The sequence below is a fragment of the Eumetopias jubatus genome, unplaced genomic scaffold (genome assembly GCF_037043125.1).
Source record: "Eumetopias jubatus isolate StellerSeaLion01/CBP00866 unplaced genomic scaffold, mEumJub1_p1.0 scaffold_14, whole genome shotgun sequence".
Taxonomy (NCBI): Eukaryota; Metazoa; Chordata; class Mammalia; order Carnivora; family Otariidae; genus Eumetopias; species Eumetopias jubatus.
The window spans coordinates 84,572,314-84,595,145 of record NW_028274820.1 but is presented as its reverse complement, the minus strand read 5'-3'; the positions used below and the strand labels follow the sequence as shown (position 1 = coordinate 84,595,145).

The window sequence follows — 22,832 nt, the reverse complement described above, 5'->3', positions numbered from 1 at the left end:
ACAGATTTAGTGGGGTCTGAACTTTGCTTGCTTCCTCTATGTTCCAGGTCCAAACACTTCAGGCACCCCACAAGGAAGGCTGCCTCTGATTCTGCCTGCTCACCAATGCCCTTTCATGACAGAGACATCTTGGGGAAGCAGGCATAGAAATTGCAGAGGGGGGTGCCTGGGTGGCTCAGTTGGTTAAGCGACTGCCTTTGGCTCAGGTCATGATCCTGGAGTCCTGGATGGAGTTCCACATCGGGCTCCTTGCTCAGCAGGGAGTCTGCTTCTCCCTCTGACCCTCCGCCCCTCATGTGCTCTCTCTCTCTCATTCTCTCTCTCTATTAATAAATAAATAAAATCAGAAGAAAAGAAAAGAAAAGAAAAGAATAAAGAAAAGAGAAAAGAAAAGAAAAGAAAAGAAAAGAAAGAAAGAAAGAAAGAAAGAAAGAAAGAAAGAAAGAAAGAAAGAAAAAAAGAAACTGCAGAGGGACACCATGCCAACCCCAATCTGGTCCTTTCTTCATACATATAAATCAAGGTTCCCCAAATATTTAAGGATTTATGAAAGAAAATAAACAAAACAAACAGAACATTTAGTCATGGGGGATAATTCAATGGAAGATGATTTTTAAATTTTTAAATACTATTCTCAGACAGAGAAAGAACTGTATTTGTGGAGTAGGAACAGGGTGCTGTTAAAACACTTGAACAAAAAATTTAAATATGGGTGCTGAAATAAAAAACAATTAAAATGGGCTAGATTAAGAGAATCATCTCTGCAAATTTCATAGAAGAAATCATTTCAGTTTTAGAACTACCAATACATTCCTGATGCTTAACACAGTGCTTAGTACACACCAGGCATTTTATAACTACTTACATGAACTAATGAGTAAATGAATGAATGAGATGAGAGAGTAAGAGAGTGAGAATGAATGAAGATGACTCAATATGCATGGCTGGCTGGTGAAGCAAGCTGAAAGATAAAGTTGAAGACAGCTCCTTGTATGTAGAACAAAAATGCAAAGTCTTATAAAAAAAATAAAAGTAAATTTACAGAGATATAAAGCATAAGGTACAATACTGATAGAATTTTCAGAGTCAGAAGCAAAAGGGAGAGAAAGAAAATAATTCAGGAAGTAACAGAAAAAAACATCTCCAAGTTGAAGACATGAGTGTTCGGCCCACTGAATATGCAGCAAAAAAGGACACACCTAGAAATATTTCAATAAATTTTCAGAAAACCAAAGATAAACAGAAAATTGTAAAATCTTCCAGAGCCAGGAAAAAAAAAAAAGTTAAAGAAATGGAAATTTAAAGGAGTGGAGATAGAATTCTCATGAATATTGGTGAAGCAATACAACAACATGCCTTCACAGTTCTTGGGAAAATAATTTTGAAGGTAGAACTAACAACAAAGAATATAGGCAAAATGAAGATATTTTCAGACATGCAGAACACCCATGCATGTAAAATCAAGGTTCTTCACCAAATCAAAAGGAAATACCACAAAAAGAATGAACTGAGATACAAATGGCAGGTGCATATGAAGAAGTACAAATGGGGGCGCCTGGGTGGCTTAGTTGGTTAAGCATCCAACTCTTGATCTCAGTTCAGGTCTTGATCTCAGGGTCATGAGTTTAAGCCCCAAGCTGGGCTCCATGCTGGGCGTGGAGCCTATTTTAAAAACAACAACGAGAGCGCCTGGGTGGCTCAGTTGGTTAAGCGACTGCCTTCGGCTCAGGTCATGATCCGGGGGTCCCGGGATCGAGTCCCGCATCGGGCTCCCTGCTCAGCGGGGAGTCTGCTTCTCCCTCTGACCCTCTTCCCTCTCGTGCTCTCTCTCATTCTCTCTCTCTCTCTCAAATAAATAAATAAAATCTTTAAAAAAAAATAAAATAAAAACAACAACGAAACAAACAAACAAAAAAACAAAATGGAGAAAGAGACAGACATACACACATAGAGAAAAACACATACAGGGAATTAATTTAACATTTCTCTGGGGATAAAATGACATAGGATTTCTTTTTCTGTAGGTCTTCTCACTCTATCATACTTGGTTCAACAATAACTTAGAACTACTATGGGGTGGAGGTGGAGGGTAATTTTTTTTGGGTTAAACTCACAAGCAAAGCTTAGAAGACAATTACACTGACAGAGGAGTAATGTAATAAATCTTGAAACAGAAGAAAAACCTTTTATTTATTTAAGAGAGAGCGAGAGAGAGTGCAGGGGAAGGGGTGCAGAGGGAGAGGGAGAGAATCTCAAGCAGACTCTCAGCTGAGTGCGGAGCCAGATGGTGCGGTGGGCTCAATCTCATGAAGCTGAGATCACCACCTGAGCCAAAATCGAAAGTCAGACACTTAACCGACTGAGCGACCCAGGTGCTCCAGAAGAAAAACTTTTAAAAGGAAAGAGGAGTCCAAAAAAGGTAGCATTCTAACTTTCTTATCTTTCAGAGAGGGAATTACTCTATAAAGTTAATCAGAAACAGTAACTGAATTTTATAAAGTTCACTAATAGTAAAACTTAAATAATATAACAAAATTGGGGGTTAAAGGAAGGAAGTAATAGTGAAAATATTAAAAAATATTCATCTTTTATATAAGGAAGCAAATAGATACAGTTTAAACATTTTTAAACTAGTAGTGTGAATTTTTAAGGCTATAAAGATAACTGTCCAAAAATTAAAAAGCAGACATGGCTAAGAAGTTAACATCTATGCTTCCATGGGAACATCTGTGGGAGGCAGGGGCCCAGTCGGTGACATTAATATTGTCTCCATACTTCCTCAGGTGCTAAGAGTATCTTCAGGATGCTGCAGGCAGCTCTAAGTAAGAACACTAGGTCCAGAAAATTGGGTTTCAAGAGGCCACTTTTTTTTCCTATGTTTAGCTTGAAAGTCAGATATTAGTATGTTTTAAAATTTGAAGACTTGAGAGATAGGAGGTTTGGTCTGATTGTGAAAGCCTTAAAGCTACAGAAAAACACTCAAGCTATAAAAGCTGGGGACTGTAGGACACTTATTCCTACTGTGGCTGAGAAAAACCAAACTAGGATTCAAAAAGGATTATTCTAGAAGGACTAGACCTGACTTCAAGCTTCAGTCACTTATAGAAGACTTTAGGAAAGAAGTATTCCTGCGAACTGGAACCAGAGAAAAAGAAAAAAGAAGCAGAAGTCTCATCCCTTGCAAGTGTGATTGCCTGGTTTACATAAATATAATAAAAGACAAGCTCTATCTATGAAGAATCCAGAGAGACACAAAGAAAGTTCAAAAGGATGGCTTTGAGGCTGCTGGATGACTGTCATTAGAACAAAGAGGTAGTAACTAAGATGTCCCAAGTCCAAAAGATCTTCGACAATACCTCTGGCAGCAAGGCCTCATACTTGTGTGGGCATCAAAGGAGCAGACAGCAAAAGGGCAAGGCAGGAAAGCAGTAGAGGGAAACATGGTTTCAAAAAGAATGTTAGGAAAAAAAAAAATCACCCCCCCTCAAAATATGACGTTGTACAAAAACAGGCCATTTCCAATTGTTTCTGTTCTACAGTTTCATCTCTATGCCATTCTTTCCAAAAACAGGTCATGTCAATGGTCTCCCACCATTGCGAAACACTTCACAGGAGAAATACTGGGGAAATACCTTAAGTGATACTGTATCTGCTGGATCTGTTAAAATTTTCCAGGGCTGGAGGGGCGCTAAATGTGAATGTGAGTACGTGAGGCTTAACCCTAAAGTTGTATTTTTTAGATGTCCCCTTATAAATGTGAACAAATTTTAACACCTTTCTTTAAAAAGGTGACATGCAGAAAGAGTGAGCAACCAGTTAATACATTAAAATATGGGTTTGCCAAATTGGAGCTTCAAGTAATTGGGAAGTCCAGCACAAGAAAAGGTCACCCCAGAAAATTTTCACTCCTCAAGAAGGCTCTGACAATAAAGAAAGAACGAGATTTTAATCACTGAAGCTAATTACATAGAAGACTAAATCACAAGAAGAGTTATTTCAGTGTCTTAAATACAATAAAAAGTAATTAACAGGAAGTGCCATCTTGACAGCTTCATGTCACAAACCAAGCCTAAAAGGCTCAGCTAATTCCCAGCCCGGGAGCCAGAGAATGAGAAACAACTCTATGTCTGATCTTTTTATTTTTTATTTAAACTGTTTTGATTAACAGATAACAACTCTTGCCAACTCTACAGTGAAGTTAATCAAGAAAAAAATTTTAACTATTAGAGGAATGATGAACCTCGTTTTCGTTGATTCTCTAGAGGGCAAGAGATAAGAACAGAAGACTGTCACACCAGAGGTACCTCACAGAGATCCTGTGACTCAACTCCCACCCCTACACCAAAAAGAAAAACAGAAGGACTAGACTGAACCGTATTGAGGATACAATTCACACAGTTTGACATGTGAAATACACCAAAAAATCTGCTCTGATATAACTGCAAGAGACTCCACCTCATCTGCCTCCCCCTCTCAGCAGCTTGAGAGACGCTCTTCCATAGTTAGAGGAGCCCAGCTGATCTCTTGAACAGGAAAAGCCTCTAGATGCTATAAATGCCCATATTTTGTTGTAGGCCTACAGAGGTTGACAGGCATAATTTGGATTGGATGACTTCTTAATTCTGCAACATTTCTACTAGCTTGAACAAAGACTATCTTTCAGAGGTGATGCATTACTATAGGAGCTCTCCTAAATGACCTTCCCTGACCTGACCTGTACATTCCAGGATTTCAGCTAATGCCAATGAGAATGAATGAGGGCCACTCAGACATACCTGTGCACTTCTGTCCCAACCTGTTGAGCCATTTGTTTCTGATCCCGTAACTATTTATACTGGTTGTCCTTGTTATTTTTAATTATGTACTCCATTAAATATTTTATTAATAACTGAAAAAGGAGTATATAAAAAATGTGTGTTTATGAAAACAGATGAATATTTCTAAAAGGTTTAATAAGATGAATGGCTTTCAAATGGCTACAAAATAAATGAGGGGGATGTAAATCACAAAAATCTAGGGTTTCATAATTAGTGTTTTTAAGTACTTATTCTAAAGAGGAAGTTATGCAATTTATCAGGTTATCAAATAGCTGACCTACTCTGCCCATATATCAAAGATTTGGAAATATTTGTACATTTTTATGTTTAAAATGAAATGAAAATATTTTAGATTTAAAAAAAAAATCCCTTCTCTAGACAGTGTTTTTGAATAATTAACCATTACACTCAGAAAAAAGGCTGTTAGTATACCTAAATCCTGACTGTAAAGCTGAGTATTTGAACATTATTCATTTAACTTTTTTTTTAAAGATTTTATTTATTTATTTGAGAGAGAGAGAGAGCACATGAGGGGGGAGGGTCAGAAGGAGAAGCAGACTCCCCGCTGAGCAGGGAGCCTGATGTGGGACTCGATCCTGGGACTCCAGGATCATGACCTGAACCAAAGGCAGTCACCTAACCAACTGAGCCCCAGGCGCCCCTCATTCAACTTTTTTATAATATTATTTGGAATGATTTGCAAAAGTACAGAAAATTCACAAGAATAAAAACAAAATCAAGGCAAAAGTGAAAGTAAAGAGAAAGTATGAGTACGAATGGAACATAAAAAGCATAAGAAGCATTAAAATGTTCTTCTTCCAGAAACAGCCTATCTTTGGCAAGGACGTCCCAATAACCAAACAAAAAAGGAAAACTATTCAATACAACTTCTCCAGTATTGATTACATAACAACAAAATCAGGGCTCAATAGAAACAAGTGTCCCACTATCCCCTGTTAAGCTTCATAAAGGGACACCCTGCAATATAATAAACAAAAAATTCAAAAATTTATTGAAACTCCTACCATATGCCGAATACTAAGACTACAACAGGGAATTTAAGTGACAAAAATCCCTGTCTTTAGGGAGCTTACGGTCTAGTGAGAGTCTGTCTCAAAAGTATCCGTAAATCTTAGTTATTTCTCCTGAAGGCAGCCCAGCAGTTGTTTCACAAAGTCTAGTTTAGTAGAAACAACTCTATGAAGAAACTCATGATGCTTCCCAGGCACCCTGCTAGGCTGGTCTAATCAAGGAGACAATTTAGGTATCTAGAAGAATCAATACGCTTGTAAATACTTTGGCAAATCATACAAAAATAGTATTTCTTATAATCCAGTTACAAGAACTGAGAGGTAGAGAAAGGTCAAGGTTATCATCCCAGGCATGAACCTAAAGTACAGATAGTCAATGCTGTCAATTAAGACCCATCCACTTGCATTAACCAACCAAATTGAAAAAAAGATTGATACCTTCTTATGAAGAAGGCTTGAGAATCTGACCAAAACCTTGGTTGGAACAGAGAGTCACCTAACCTTTGCAGAAAGGCATGGTAGCCTGAAGGAGTAATCTCCATCAAAGCCAAGATCAACAAAGTCAGAACCTCAAGGTTTCATGGCATGGAGCATGCCCACAACACCCTACTATGGAATTTTTAAACTAGCTGTTTCAAATTGTCCTATAAAAAGAAAAAGCTCTGTAACACACTCAGGTTATGTAGATTTTAAGCAGTGTGAATTTACTTTAAGAATATACCTCAGTGGTAACTAAATGAAATAACCTACTCTAATGGACTGTTAAACATGGGTGGAAACCATCTACAAAAATAAAGACGTAGATTTTTACAGTAGTGACACTGTTGTTTGTACCAGTATATTAGATAGCAGGAGCAGTTATTTACTGATATGACTCCTTGTTTGTGACAGTTAAAATTTTAATATATAGGAATACTAACTTTCTAGCTCTCCATAATAGAGTAGCATGCATCCAGCTCCTAAGAAGTAGTGACAGAGTGATACTAATCATTATTGCAACTTATACAGACAGGAAAATGACCAAAATATGTCCTAGTCTTTCCCATGTCAAAAATATTATCTGATTTGTCAAGATTCTACTTCTAATAAAGCCTGTCACTTGTGATGGTATTAAGGTAGTGACAACAAAAGCCTGTATCGAGTTCCTCTCCACAAAGTCTCTTAACTGTTGTGTGAACGGTAATGTTTACATAAATATAGGGAGTGATAATAGTGACCAAAAATAGTTATTGCCGAAGTGTGATAGCAAACGAGCAGAAAAGGTTCCTCTTTGGTATGAGAGCTTCTGGAAGGTACATTAGCTGCAAGATCCTCTCTTTCCTTTCAGAGGCACGCTGTCGCTTAGAGGTATTGCTCCTAATGGGCTCCATTGTACTTTCAATAAGACAATCCCTGTTTTGATGGGAAACCTATTCTTTTCTTCTCCTCCACTATGCCCTCTTAAAAGAGAAGAAAAATACCAGTTTGGTAACAAACAGCATTTAAGATTGTTAACTAGAAATGGAAACAATTATCACGTTGGTATATTTTACGCAGAGTAAGAACTGCTACTGGGGACTGACTTTTAATATTCATTGTGGAAGCATGGCCCAGCAGGCTGCAGGCTTCCTCCTTCCCCGTCAGATACCTCCCTTGAAAGACTGTTCATCAACCAAGCTCCCAAGAGACTTTGGAATAGAACAGGATATGACCAGCACAAAAGAGAAAGGCCCCATCATCTAATGAAAACATACATCTGTATAAAGAAAATGTCCAATGAACACTTCTTCTTCCCCTGCCCTCCCTTTTTTGAGGGGGAGGGGGGTAGTCTATAATTGAACTTCCTAAATGAATGTGCAGATAATTTTTCCACCTAATGTTGGATAGTACCTAGGGCCTGACAATAAATGGCATTATTAATAGTAATAATGTATGCTACATACTGCCAAGCACACAGAGCCCAGTAAATCTTAAACAATAAAAGAATATGATTAGCTAATGAATGATTATAAAATGCTTTGCAAATGTAAAGTGCTACACAGATATAATAATTAAGCAGCACTGTGTTAAGAGCAACAGAAAGCAAATCAGGGAGAAAAGAAAGGAGAGATGTGACTGAGGACAACTTGCAGCTCTGGCTGAGTCCCTGCTGGCCAGAACACTCACATTCCTCCAATGGTGACAGTGGCACATGTCCGCTCTGAAAAGGCAGGCACCGTCTCTGTGGCTGGGCTGGCTGGTCTAATGTAGTCCACAGTCACATTGACCTGCAAATAAAGAATCAAGGAAGTTAAGGTTGAGAGTCTGTAACACAGCTCACTAGCAGCCATGTATGCCTGCCCAGTTGTGAAAGATCACCTCACCCAGTTTGATTTTCTGGGCCGAACACTTTTTTTTTTAAAGATTTTATTTATTTATTTGACAGAGAGCGAGAGCAGGAACACAAGCAGGGGGAGTGGGAGAAGGAGAAGCAGGCTTCCCGTGGAGCAGGGAGCCCGATGTGGGGCTCGATCCCAGGACCCTGGGATCATGACCTGAGCCGAAGGAAGATGCCTAACGACTGAGCCGCCAAGGCGCCCCTGGGCTGAACATTTTAAAAAACAACAATGGAAAGATAGCTGAACCAGAGACTGGGGAAAATATCTGCAAAAGCCTTATCTGACAGGATTGCTAACCAAAATATGCAAAGAAGTCTTAAGATTAAACAGTAAGAAAATGAACAACCAATTTAAAAAATGGGCTGAAGACCTAGACATCTCACCCAAGAAGACCTTCAGATGGCAACGATGTTCTCCATTGTGTATCACTGGGGAAATATGAATTATAAAACTACTGAGCCACCACTACATTAGGATTGCCCAAATCTAAATGCTGACAACAAATGCTGACGTGGATGTGGAGCAGCAAGGACTCTCACTCACTGTTGGTGTGAATACAAAACAGCATAGCTACTCTGAAAGACCGTTTGGTGGTTTCTTATAAAACTAAACCTATTTTACCATACGTTCCAACAATCACGTGCCTGGGTTTTTATCCAAATGAGTTGAAACTTATGTCTACATAAAAACCTGGATATGCATGTTCATAGCATCTTTAATCATAACTGCCAAAATTTGGAAGCAACTAAGGTGTCCTTCAGTAGATGAACATATAAACAAACCATGGTACATCCAGATAATGGAGTATTATTCAGCACTAAAAAGAAATGAGCTATCATGCCATAAAAAGACAGAGGAATCTTAAATGCATATTGCTAAGAGAAAGAAGCCAACCTGGAAAAAACTGACATATTGTATGGTTCCAATTATATGACATTCTGGAAAAGGCAAAATTATAAGGACAATGAGATCAGCAGTTGCTGGGGGTCAGGGGGAGAAGCGAGGGATGAACAGGAAAAGCACAGGGGATTTTTTAGGGAAGGGAAACTATTCTGTATCATACAATCACGATGGACACATGCCATCATACATTTCTCAAAATCCAGAGAAAGTAGAACACCGAGTGAACCCTATTTAACTATGGACTTTAAATGGTGATATATCAATGTAGGTTCATCAATTGTAACAAATGTACCACTCCGGTGGGGGATGGTGACAGTGGGGGAGGCTGTGCTTGTGGAGAGGTAGGGCATAAATGGGAACTCTTTATTTTCTGTTCGGTTTTGCTATGAACCTAAAACTGCTCTAAAAATTTAAAAGACTGGGGCGCCTGGGTGGGTCAGTCGTTAAGCGTCTGCCTTCGGCTCAGGTCATGATCCCAGGCTCCTGGGATTGAGTCCCGCATCAGGCTCCCTCCTCAGCAGGAGGCCTGCTTCTCCCTCTCCTACTCCCCTATGCTTGTGTTCCCTCTCTTGCTGTCTTTCTACCAAATAAAAAAAAGAAATTAAAAGACTGATACCAAAAGAGAAAGACAAATGGCCAAACATTTAAGGTCCCACGGATATTACACTTGACAGAAAAGAGGTTGGCAATATTCCTGCAGGAGTCCTAGATAACATTATGTAAAACAGCTCTTTAACCTTTTCAGACTCCCCTGAAGATCTGTTTTTTTTTTTTAATATGAAATGCCTCTACAGAAAAACTGCATGTAATTTCAGTCTACCATAACTGTTCCAGAACCAAGTTAAGAAACATCAAGGAGAACAAACAAGATGACAGTCACAAGGATGCTCGGGACAAGTATCACAGTATGTAGATAAAATGACACAGCTAACTACACACAGGACCAATACAGTTGAAGTTAGGAAGTTTTGGGAAACAAAACAAGGATTGAATGGACTAGAAAAACTTTAAATTTCGAATGAAGAAAGGGTATGTGTACAAACAGGTTAGGAAGCTAGGGACTTAAAATGAGAAAGTTGTCTAATCCTAATATACATGATATGGATATGGACATACTGAGCAATGATCTTTATGACAACATTTAAGAAGAAACAATATGTGGTATCCATTAATAAACATGCAGTGTCTGTTTTACAGAACTAAGGTATATGCCTGGTTTGGGCCATGGCCAAGGTTTATATATCTGCATTGAAGAAAATACACTGGATCAAGCATCCTGAAGCCATCCTCATAGTCAGAAAGTCTAGAATCTCATTTTCTAAACATGTCTTTAGTTCCCACTGATCAGCTTAAAGACAGCATATTGCACAGACATCAAGTTCAGCCACAGTGCTGGTGAGCACGATTAAAATCCTTTCAAACTGCCTGTTCCTCAAAAACTCATTTTAAAAATGAATACAGAAATTTTGAAAAGGACAGCTGCCTCAAAATTCGGATTGTCAGATCACTCATTTGAACACTCCATCTAATCACGGTTTAAAAGCAACAGGGAGCCCTACCAGAGAGAAAGCCAAATAAGGACTGAAGATAAGTATTTCTTATGAGAAGTACTGTTGTCACACAAGACAGACAAGAAGAGAATACACCTTAGGCCCCTAAAGTCAGGTGTGTATACCGAATTATTGCTAGGTCTCATCAACTTGTCCAAAGCTCAGGAGATGGGTACCTATGAGGGATATGATCAGACTAGGAGTGGGGATGGGGTTGAAGAACTAGTCCTTCTTTCAGAGAGGTTTTAATAGTTTCCCTGTATGCAGCTGGCCACAGTTAATACAGGCCAAAGACAGGACAAGGAATGAGAGGGGCTACAAACAGAAGCATGGCTGACTCAAATCTCTTGGAGAGGAAAATCTTGTCCCCAAGATGTCTGCAGTGACACACCCTGGAACTCTGTACACTGGCAAGGCCCTACAACTAACTTATAAGAAGCAGGAAGAGAGCCAGGAGAGCCCCTGGATATCTGTTTAAGTCATGGCAAAATCACACAGGAAATCGGCAGTGTACAGGAGCTAAACCTCAAGGGTGCCCATACCATGGAATGTAAAGGAACTCAGGGCTAAGTTTAAAAAGGGCACAGCCACAGAATATGGTGAAATTGGGGGCATTTGGTGGGAAGTCAAACATTATGTGGAAGTGAGGAAAGAGATCCATGTATCTGTGTTCTCACCTGATCCACCTAACAAGCTCAAGCCCACAGTTCTATTACAATGGAAACATTCATCCTTGCTTAAAAATAAACTAAGCGAATCTCAAGGTTACCTTGCACCTGCCAAAGCCAAGCCTCTACCTCAGCAGACAGGAGTGGGACAGCAGTTCTTCAATGCAAATACACAGAGTAACATTAGCTCTCTACACAGAGAGCATTAATTTGTCCAGAAGGCCATGTGAGTAATGGTGGTGGTGATGATGGTGGGGGGGGTAATGATAATTAACAAAAATGAACACCTGTCCATCTTCCAGTTCAGAAGGCCAAAAGGCACTGTATTCCCAAAACTGACTTTCAGGAAAATAAGTGGGAAGACCAAACAAACAAAACTTTAATCTTCAATAACCTAAAGAATCAATAATTACATTCATCTCCCAATTCCTTTCTTCCTTTATCTAGGAAAAGAACTGAAAGTAAGAGATTAAAAAAGAGCTCTTTTGGGAGGCAACATTATTAAAGTAAACCTCAAATACAAATGAAGCCCTGAGAACAGCCCACAGCCAAGACACACACCTGCAGGCAGCCATGACAAACCACGAATTAAAGTCAATTTATAATTAGCATTTATGTCCCTCTCCTGTGGATTCTGAGATCTGTTTCTGTACCTTGAAGCTATCTCTAAATACTCATCACTGACTTGTCGATCACTTAAAAAACAGCCACAATTTAAATAATTTCAATTAAAACTGTAACTCTTAGCAAGGTCTTTGAATAAATCATAACTTTAGTTTTGTGCTTGTGGGTTAAGTACATACCGAATGGTAGGAGTTAAAAAGTAGCAGGTTTAAAGAAAAAAAATAAAAAGTAGCAGGTTAATGCAGATAGGTTCCTCATTTATCAAGCAAAGATACTCCTGGAACGTTTAGTATACAAGTATTTTACATGTACATAACACAAAGGGCCTGATCTTTGATCTCTCTTTACAGCAATGACCCAAAGGAGCTGCCCTGGGCTCTTGCTTGGTTCCTTATCTCTCACAAAAAAGTCACATCCCAACTTTGGATCGCACGTTTTCACCTGGAAAATTTAGAGCACTAGACTAGAACTTTACAGTCACTGAACTTTCGAATTCCAAGATAGCCAAATATGGTGTATTACATGGCGTTTTTCTTAGGCCTTTGTAATTCCTACCTTACCTTTACTACAGTATATTGGAACACATAGATTATAAACTCCAGGAGAAGGCAGGTCATGCCTTTTACTCACTAACACTGTTGTCACAGGGCCTGTACAGGAGTAGGAAGCTATATAGCAAATATCTGTTGCATGAATGGATATATGTAATCAGGAGCCCTTTCAGACATAAAATTCTAAAGGACACCTCTGAAATGAGAAGGTTCAATTTTGAAGACTACTGTGTCAAGTTGTTGACTTTTCCACTGTTTTATTTGACAAAAATATATTTATTTAAAAGAGAGGGGAGAGGAGTATTTTGAAATCATGATAGAGCTTTAATCACAGCCATTCCTGTAACCGGTTAAGCAAGCAAAATACATGTAATTTCCCATATTATTTGTTTCTCAAACACATTTTCAAAGAAAAAAAAAGGGCATGGGGGCAACCTAATTTGATTCGTCCTTGGTCCATTAGATTGTAGGGTACTTTCAAGGACCGTTCAGAGAAATGAAAATGAAAGCTTAAGACCAAATTTATATCACAATCTCTTATAAAACATGAAAGCAATTTAGTTCAACAGAATAGCTTTGGGCCACACCTACAGAATTCTGAGGATCTATGGATGGATATTCTCCATCCAACTGATCTCTCAAAAAGCCAAACTACCAAAGAACTTCATAGACTTTATGGTAGTGATGATAATGAAATGACGAAATGACAAAATCTGAACCATGTATAAAGGATAAGGAAGGGAGGAAAAACAACTGCATATCCACAACATTTCCAGGTCACAGCCTGAGTTTAGTATTAATATAACTAGGGCTGTTATGTAAGGCTATTTTGCATAATTATCATATAATCCCACCCACTATTCCACATGGCCAATCATAAATTCACAAAGAGCTGTAATAAATACCCTGCCTCTGGAAATAAGCTCTTAAATGACCCCCATCGCTCTCATGACAGAATTCCAGGTAGTTACGAAAAGCTTCTATGCACCCCAGAAAGACAACATCGCCGTCTGGGCAAGTCCAGCTAATGCACCCAGAAGACAAAAGTAAGTAGAACAAACTATTTTACGCAGCTTAAATAAGAGCATGGACTCAAGCCACCAGGCTGCAAGGTTTGGTTCCCAGCAATTCTACGTAAGAGCTGTGTGAACTTGGATTAAGTTACCCAACTCCTCTATGCTTCAGTTTAACATGGATAACTCTGCCTATCTCACAGTTATAGGAAGAAATGCATTAATAAACACAAGGCATTTAGAACAGGGCCAGACTCAGAGTAAGCTCTATGTGTCAGTTATGTTTAGATAAACATGTACTGATTTTCTCGGAGGAGAACCTGGCACAAAGTCAGTGCTAAATAAGTGTATGTGAGATAAATAAGTACATGAATACATACATATATGCATAAATAAGATGCATGTTGACTTAAATCATTAGACTACTGAAATCATTAAGTAGAAAGACTCAATTAAATACACTTTTCTCCTTAAGAAGCCACAGCAAACAAGAATATGTACTTCATACATATTCATCCCAACTTAGAGATAAGTAGGGCTTATTTTAAAGAATGATACACTATTTAGTATTTATTTACACATTTTCTAGATTAATTTTGTAGGTACTAGTTATTGAAGATTTTATTTACCAAAGATAATTAAAGCAGAGTGTGGGGAATAATCTCAATTAATTAATAGGTTAACTATAGATACTTTAAGAGGATACTCCTTGCCTTACTAAATTAGGAAGACAATGAACAAAGAGACCAAGTCTCCATTTGTCTGGACAAAATAGTACCTTCCATAATACTCCTCAATATTTATGTATGCTTAATCTTTCTTCCCTGCTAAAAAGCATCTTATGTATTAATTTAAAAATATATACATCTCATATTTTTACATTTTCAAACAAATTTTAATTACCCATTCACACAGATATAGGATGAGCTTCAAAGCAAACTGCTGAGGAGGCACCTCTTGGTCCTGCTTCTGGGCACGCTCTCAGCTTACCTCCCAGCCAAGCTAGCTACTCAGATACAAGCACTTGTGGAGCCACTCCACCCCCACAAGAGGACATCAAACTTACCTCCTCCTAGACAGCACGGGGTCACAAAAAGACCATGAGTCACAACTAAGAGCAACATATGTACATTCATATTTTCTAGTAGCAACATTAAAAAAGGGGAAAACAGATGAAATTATTTTTAATAACATTTCCTATTTAACTAAAAATATACAAAACATCTTATCAACAAATAACCAATATGAAAAAGACAGAGATTATTTTTTTTTAAAGATTTTATTTATGTGACAGAGACGCAGCGAGAGAGGGAACACAAGCAGGGGGAATGGGAGAGGGAGAAGCAGGCCTCCCGCAGAGCAGAGAGCCTGATGTGGGGCTCGATCCCAGAACCCTGGGATCATGACCCGAGCCGAAAGCAGACGCTTAACGACTGAGCCACCCAGGGGCGCCGAGATTATTTTTACTTTGATATGAAGTCACTGAAATCCGGTGTGCATTCTGCAGGTCCAGCACATCTCCATCTGGACCATGCACCTTTCAAGTGCTTGGGAGCCACATGCGGCTCTAGTCACCACACTGGACCGCAGACACCTAGACTCTCTCTCTTAAGGCACAAGAGTCTTAGCCTCATCCTCAATTACATGATCCTACCTATTGTGATTCTAACTTTCTCCATTTCTTCCTGGGAGCTTTGTTATCTTCTATTTTATGAATCCCTGTAAACACTCTGAAACCAAATAGGAACAAACATGGTATGAAAAACAAAATGTTTATCCTTCATTTTCTTTTAAAAAATCTGTTACCTGAATAGACCAGAAAGCTTTGGAACTTTCAGTTCCTAAAAACAATTTCGGATGTGAGACTAAATTTGTACAAAGGGAAAAACCTTTAATTTATGACTATCATTGTAAAATATATTCCGTTCTGTATTTGATGAAGATACTTTTCAATCACTTCTATCATTTCAATGGCCGAGTTTTATTTATCCTTGATTTGCTGACATAATTCTAGAATTCTTTACCTTAGTGGTTGGAATTTATTCTACTAGATTGATGGTGACTAGAAATTCAGGTTAAGGAAATATCTGCTTTTGTAGTGGTGATTAATACTTCTGTTGAGTATTGATTGATATTACCAGGAAAAAAAATGAGCAACTGGTAGATGTGAACTATTTAATTATATAACCACAATCAAAAAGCTGAAATTTATGTTTCATTAGGGTATCGCTGAGCTCAGATCTTTCTTAAAAAAATTTTTACAGAAGGCCAAACTGGATAACCTAAGCAATTTTACAGATAATGGACAAAAAATTATACATCTACACTGCAAAGATAAGGAAACAAACAAATCCTCCCTTCCTACCTCTCCAATCCAGCCTAGCTGTACTGCGTAACATCCCTCCCTGCCACTTTGAAATCACTGTAATTAGGTGCTAAGGCTGGTTGTTTATTCACATACATTTATGTTGCTCTCCCCTATCTACAATCACCCTTCCCAACTCCTCCACAGAGTTAGAACTATTCTGAGCATATTCCAGTTTGATCAATGGAATGTTAACCTATAGTGCTTACAAACCGCTGTAAGCACAGAGACAAGGAGCATTTTTATTTGATGTATTTCTGACAAAATGAACTCCTTACCCCCCACCACCCTGCTGGATGGGCAGATGCTTTTATCCGTTTTGAGAGGAAAAGCAGAAATCCAGCTTAACACAGGGCCTGTGGAGATGCTGAGAGTCTCTACTGACATTAAGCATCCGTTTAAGTGGACATCACTGCTTCCTGGTAAGCATTCAGTTTGGTAAATATTTAATTAAAAGCATACACAGGCATGAGATCCACAAATACATGTGAAAACATTTTATATAAGGACCCATTAGAGACTGGTAAAGATTTCTAGAAGTAGTGGCTTGACAACCATAACATTAAAATGGTCTCAAAATATTCCTTAGTTTATGTATGCGGTAAATAACAGCACATATACAGTTTTGAAAATAGTTTTGACAACTGAAAATATTTCAAGTAAATCTGATGGGGACCACAGAAAAACAGAGACCACTATATGAAAATAACCTCACAGCTGCCAGTATTTTCATTAATCCTCTAGAATCTTCAGCCCTTACAAGCATGCAAATGTATGTAAAAAGTATAATCTGCGTTTGCACGAATGCTCCATCATCTTATTCATTACTATATCACGATATAACTCATCCCAATACCTAATTGTAATACCACAGTGTCCCTAACGAAGAATGCTGAGGCCCCACAAGTAATACCGGAAACTGTCCCCAGTGTCTACCCCTGGTTCTTCTTACTCCTCATCAGAGCTACCATCTCCCACTGCTTTCTTCTAGAGGATGGAAGTTGCATGAGGGTCTTTTTTCTCCCCTGTACAAGTGTCAGTCACAGGCATCTGTGTCCAAAATTTCCAAGGTCAGCAGCAGTCAGGGGAAATTAAATCATTTCGTCCAGAACTCTCCCTGGAGGAGTTCCAGCCACACAAGCAGCACAAATAGACAGAGATCCTTATGCCTTTGTGTAGAAGACACACAATGTCACTCAGTTTTTAAAACAACAGCAGTAATAAAACTGAAAGGCTCAGGGATATGAAGAAAGAGGATTTGCTTAATGGCATCCGAGAAGAAGAATTACTGGGGGAAAAGGAGATATTATTAAGACATGGGTAAAAACAAAAGGTTACATTTTCTCTGCAAATATATGCCAGTCTATGAAGAAAATGTCTCCACTCACCAACAGGACAAACGACAGAACCTAAGCAATAAAGTGGGGGCTAACGTATTCACCTTGTCAAGTGTTCCAATAAATCCTTATTGCTCTGGGGGCTAGGTATTGCTTGGGTGAGCAAAGCCCGTATAGAAAAGCCATCCCGCATTCACTACCGTTCAAAGCACACCCATTTCTCCAGCATGCCCGTGTGCTGGCACTTAGACAAAGGAAATACATATTGAGGTAAATTAACTAAAGGCCAAAGTTAGAATGGTGAACTGAACTAAAAGAAGTGTATTATGACCTCCAAGAAGAATTATGAAGAAAAATATAATAATTCTTAAGGAATGCCTGCCAATGGCACAAAGAAAAATAGCCAAAGGATACAGCTCTTCTGTATTTATAATATAAATTATTCTTGGTTTTGATGCTAAGAAAAGATTCCAAGATAAACAGATGTTAACATCATAGGTCTTTCTTCCTTTAGAAATACCACCATCTCCCTCTATTTCACAGAGAAGATAGAGGCCTATTAAATGAAACCAAGTCCCTTGATCAAAGGCACAGAGCAATAACACCTAAGGTCAATGCCTGAAACTACACACAGAGACTCATCAAAGACCATCCTGCATTGCATCTGTGTCTACCTCCAAATCCAGGTCTCTTGGTTTGTATGCAGCCACTGTTTAAAAAAACAAAAACAAAAATAAAACAACAACAAAAAATAGTTTATATGCATATCGGCAGCTCTCCAGCCCACAAATACATATTTGGAAACCAGGTGAACATAAAAATGGATGATAAACCTAGGTCAAATGCATTATTTGCATACCTAACTGCCTAAATTCATGCAGCTAAGCTTTGGGCAGCTATATAGACAAGTCTTCGAGACTCCTAGTGCCCCAGTCTCCCCTGCTAACTTATCACAGACATGAAGTAAAAAATTGCTGAGGTTCTTCAAAAACTTAAAAACAGAACTACTATAAGAACCAGCAATTCTACTTCTGGATATCTTCAATTGAAGGGGTGCCTGGGTGGCGCAGTCAATTAAGCGTTTAACTCTCGGTTTCGGCTCAGGTTGTGATCTCAGAGTTGTTGGATCAAGCCCCGCGTCTGGCTCCCCACTCAGCATGGAGTCCGCTGAAGTTTTTCTCTCTGCCTCTCCCTCTGTCCCTCCCCCTGCTCCGCACACTCTCTCTCTGTAAAAAATAAATAAATTATTTTAAAAAAAAATTAAAAGCAGGGTGTCAGAGATATTTGTATCTCATGTTCACAGTAGCACTACTCACAATAACCAAAAAGTGGAAGCAACCAAAAAGTCCACTGATGGATAAATGGATAAACAAAATGTGGTATATTCATACAATAGGATATTAGTCGTCTTAAAAAGGAAGGACACTCTGACACATGCTATTACTTGGATGAAACCCAAGGACATTACACTAAGTGAAATAAGCCAGTCACAAAAAGAAATACTGTATGAATCCATTTAAATGGGGTATGTAGAGTAGTCAAGCTCAAAGAAATAAAGCAGAATATTGGCTGATAGGGGCTAGAGAGAGGAGGGAATGGAGAGATGTTGTTAAATGGGTACACCGTTTGTTTTGCAAGACAGAAAAGTTCTGGAATTTAGTAGTGTTGAGTATATTACCATGCAACCACACAGTACACTTAAAAATGGTTGTGATTATAAATTTTTTATAATGTGTATTTTACCACCATTAAACATGGGTTTTTTGTTTGTTTTTTTGCTTAGGATTTTCTACCCACACACATTCCATTAGGCAATAACTTGGCAGCACGAGCCAGGCAAAGGTCAGACAACTCTTATCTCAGACCTAGCCAACTCCAGAATCTCAAAAGGATACTTCCATCACATTCCCAGAAAACAGAGGTTTACCCAAAGGCAATAATAATGAGAAGTTATGTCCAATAACCTATTAAATAAAGGAGCAGTCTCAGACAGTTGTGGAGGACAAATTATTCCACCCCTCTCAGGATATGAAATACCTTTATGTATTTTTCTGATTCCTACAAAGAAAAGCCAATTCAAGCTGCATGTCTAGGTACCACAAGTCTAACTAACTGTTACCTGCTTCACCATTTCTCAGCAGCATAGAGTAAGACAGAGTAATCGACAGCTCATTGACTTCTTATAAAATTGTCAAATAATTTTGGATGTGTTATGCTCAGACACATTTCCTCCAGGAGGAACAGACCTCCCTTAGAGATGTGTCAAGCGTAGATGTAGATTCTGGGGGAATTTTCATTGCATCCCACTACAATTTTTCCACCTCCGTCTGGTTCTCCAGTTGAATCTAATCACTACTGCCCATGCTTTTGTCTAATGAGCCTTCAATTTTCATGTGCTTCTCTAAGTGCTATTTTCCCACTGTTGGCAGACACCTAAATTGGTGTAACATCTTTGGAGGTCAAACTGACAACTGTACTAACGCTTATTATGTAGATGTCTTTTGACCCAGCAATTCCACTTTAAGGAATTTAGTCATAGAAACAAAGATGTATGTGCAAGGCCTCTGTCCTTTGCATTCATGGTAGTTTAGCACAAAAGCATAATTACAAGTTGTGGTTTATCTCTCATAGCAGCCCACGAGTTCCAAGTTGGTAGTGGCCATGGCTCTTTTTTTCCACTAGTATATTACCAGCACGTCTCAGTAAATATCCCATAGCTGTTGAAAACAATGGAGATCTATATACTCTGCTTTGGAAACACGGCCAAACAAGAAAGCAAATGTGCAATGGTACATACAATATAATTCTATTTGGGGAAATTCAGGACACAGATAGAAAGATAATCCAGAGGAATATACCTAACAAACTGTAGGAATATACCTACAATTATAGGGTACATTCAGTTTTTCACACCATAAATTTCTGAGATTAAAATTTGTAAGTTACATTTGGAAGAGGAAAAATAAGATTAAATTTAGGAAATGGTTAGTTGCGATAAAATATATAAAAGATAACATGCACCTTTACTAAGAGCAACAACAACAACAAACTGGCCTGCTCAAACCAGACACTTCAATGCTGAATATATATTACATCACACTAGTTCCCAGGCTGTGGCCAGTGTCACTGTTCAGTAGTGTCTGCCAACCAATAAGGATTATGCAGGGCAGGCTAAACACTGTTAGAAGGACACGATCATGAGGGCTTCCGGGTGCCCAGTGGTGTACTGTTTCCATGGCAGGTGGGCATCACTATCTGCAAATGAACTGCCAATCTTGCTGTGAGCTGGTAATGATGCAGCTGCCACCACCTGCCTGCCATATGTCTTCTCTACTTGTCACGTAACAAGGAACTGCATTTTGGCACGCCGGTCACTGACAAGTCTGATGCTACCGGTTTATGTTTGTTATACCTAGCTGCAGCCCTTCATATAGCTGAGGAACAGTGGATGAAAGACACAAAATATCACTCTACCAACTGACCATTCACTAAGCTCCAGGATTTTGCAGCAGGCTAACCCGTTCTTTTTTTTCGTTCTAAGGCCAACAGCTACTAATGTCTGAAGGGCTATGCCCCATCCCTAATTCATGCCCTGATCCTGCTTCCCACTGGTAGAGCAGACAAGGAGCACACATTTCCCACTGCAACAAACTGACTTCATTCTGTCTCCCTAAATCATCACAGGATAGCCAATAAAACCTGATGTCAACCCATGGGGTTTCCTTTTTTAGTATAATGTACTGCAGAGCTCAGCGAAGGCTGTGACATCAAGAGCCAAGAATTAGTGCTAATGGAACACTGTCTCATAGCAGCAAATAATCTGAAAATACTCAAATATGGGAAGATATTTGTTTGGTGTACCAATAAACTGCCACCAGTCACTGCGCTACTATACCTCTAACTCATACATTCAAGTCTGTATCTAACAGAGAATCTCAAAATATAAGGCTTGCTATCTACACCTAGGCAACAATCTAGTTAACTAGTTTCCAAAAAGGAGAGCCGGAGATTCTCAAAACCAAGTTTAGATAAAACATGGTGAACATAAAAAAGTGAATGGAATCAATCACACATGCTAACCAAATGTCTTGCATTCCCACTAAAAACGGGAACTTATAGGTATCCTACAGCACTTTCCATAAATTATCAAGTCACTGGGCAAGTATGTAAGTATGTATTTCCCTTAATGAGAGGACTCCTCATACATTTCAGAGGCCACCCCTACTACCCACTATTTAACTCATTGGGTCAAATGCCAACCAGCAACAGCATCAAGAAACAAATACCAAGTGCTTCTCGTGATTCATTCAGCAGCCATTCCACCAACATGTAGATGTACCTTTTCATCTTTGAGATAAAATTTATATAAAATTCACCAGTGTAACCATTTTAAAGTATACCAATTTAGTGGGTTTTAGTATATTCACAACGCTGTAAACCATCACCATTATCTAATTCCAGAACACTTTCATCGCCCAAAAAGAAACCCTTTATCCATTAAACAGTCACTCCCCATTCCCCCATTCCCCCCTTCCCCCAGGCTCCGGGGAACCATTAATCTACTATCTCCTTGCGTTTGCCTATTCTGGACATTTCACATAAATGGAAATGTACAGTAAGTGGTCTTTTGTGTCTTCTCTCACATGGTCTAATGCTTGTAATGTTCATCCAGGTTGTTCCACAGATCAGCACTTGATGTCCTTTTATGGCAGAGTATGTGTGCTATGTGTGTATACCATATTTCATTTGTCCGTGAAGATATACTTTTGAGACCGAAGCCATAATAAGAGAAAGTGCATGGAGAACCACTTTAATAAGATCTTATTATAATAGCAATAATCTTATTTTTATAATACCATAAAGTGCCTTGAGAATGAGTTGAGAGAGCAACTGACGGCATACGCAGAAGATTTATCATTAACAAACACAAGTAAGCCCTCAGAATCAAATCGTATAAGATAACTATTTTAATCTCTTAATCTATCCAGTTCAGAGAACCTCAACCAAATCCATCTTTTTTAAAAAGCCACTGTTTCGTAAGAAGGAAGAAGTCTTTTGGTGCCTAAGTTTCAGGGGATGGTCCAAATAATAAACTAATCAAGCAGCTACTTCACAGGAATGCAAACTTCCTCACAATGGGTCCTCTGGTTAGGACAAACTGCACAGCACCACTGTTTAGGATCCAAAAAATGATACAGAGTATGTAAAGATTCTTCCAAAAATTACAATCCCTATAATAGGCTTTTACCCTCTCACCAGCTGTGTGTGCCTCTAGTTTTCTTGCACACACTCAACTCACTTAAAACGAACTGGACTATATTTCTGGATTCAAGGACTCCTCATCTTCATTACTCAGCCCGTTTGACGACATCCGTGGTACACAGAGAGATGCACCCCTCTCTGATGTGTCACGTGTGGTGTTTCTATGTGATTCTCTCCTACCGGCTGACCCGTAGCTCTCCTGCCTCCACCTCTTAGAGTCCACAAGGGAAAACTAACGAGAAATTCTTCCACAGCATAGTAGTGTAGGAATAAACAGAAACACCCAGTGAACTATCCGTAATTTAGCATGGGAAGAATTTTTGTTCTTGTGCTATTAAAAAAAGTCTCTCTCTG

The 22,832-nt window shown here is 38.8% G+C and overlaps 1 protein-coding gene across 1 annotated transcript in view; it reads right to left on the bottom strand.

The window, feature by feature from the left end:
* Positions 1-22,832, bottom strand: part of SND1 (staphylococcal nuclease and tudor domain containing 1) — a 410,120-nt gene that overhangs the window by 218,510 nt on the left and 168,778 nt on the right. Inside the window, exon 12 of the mRNA XM_088018648.1 lies at positions 7,994-8,094. Within this exon, the coding sequence (XP_087874774.1) occupies positions 7,994-8,094 (101 nt within the window). The remainder of the gene's footprint in view (positions 1-7,993; positions 8,095-22,832) is intronic.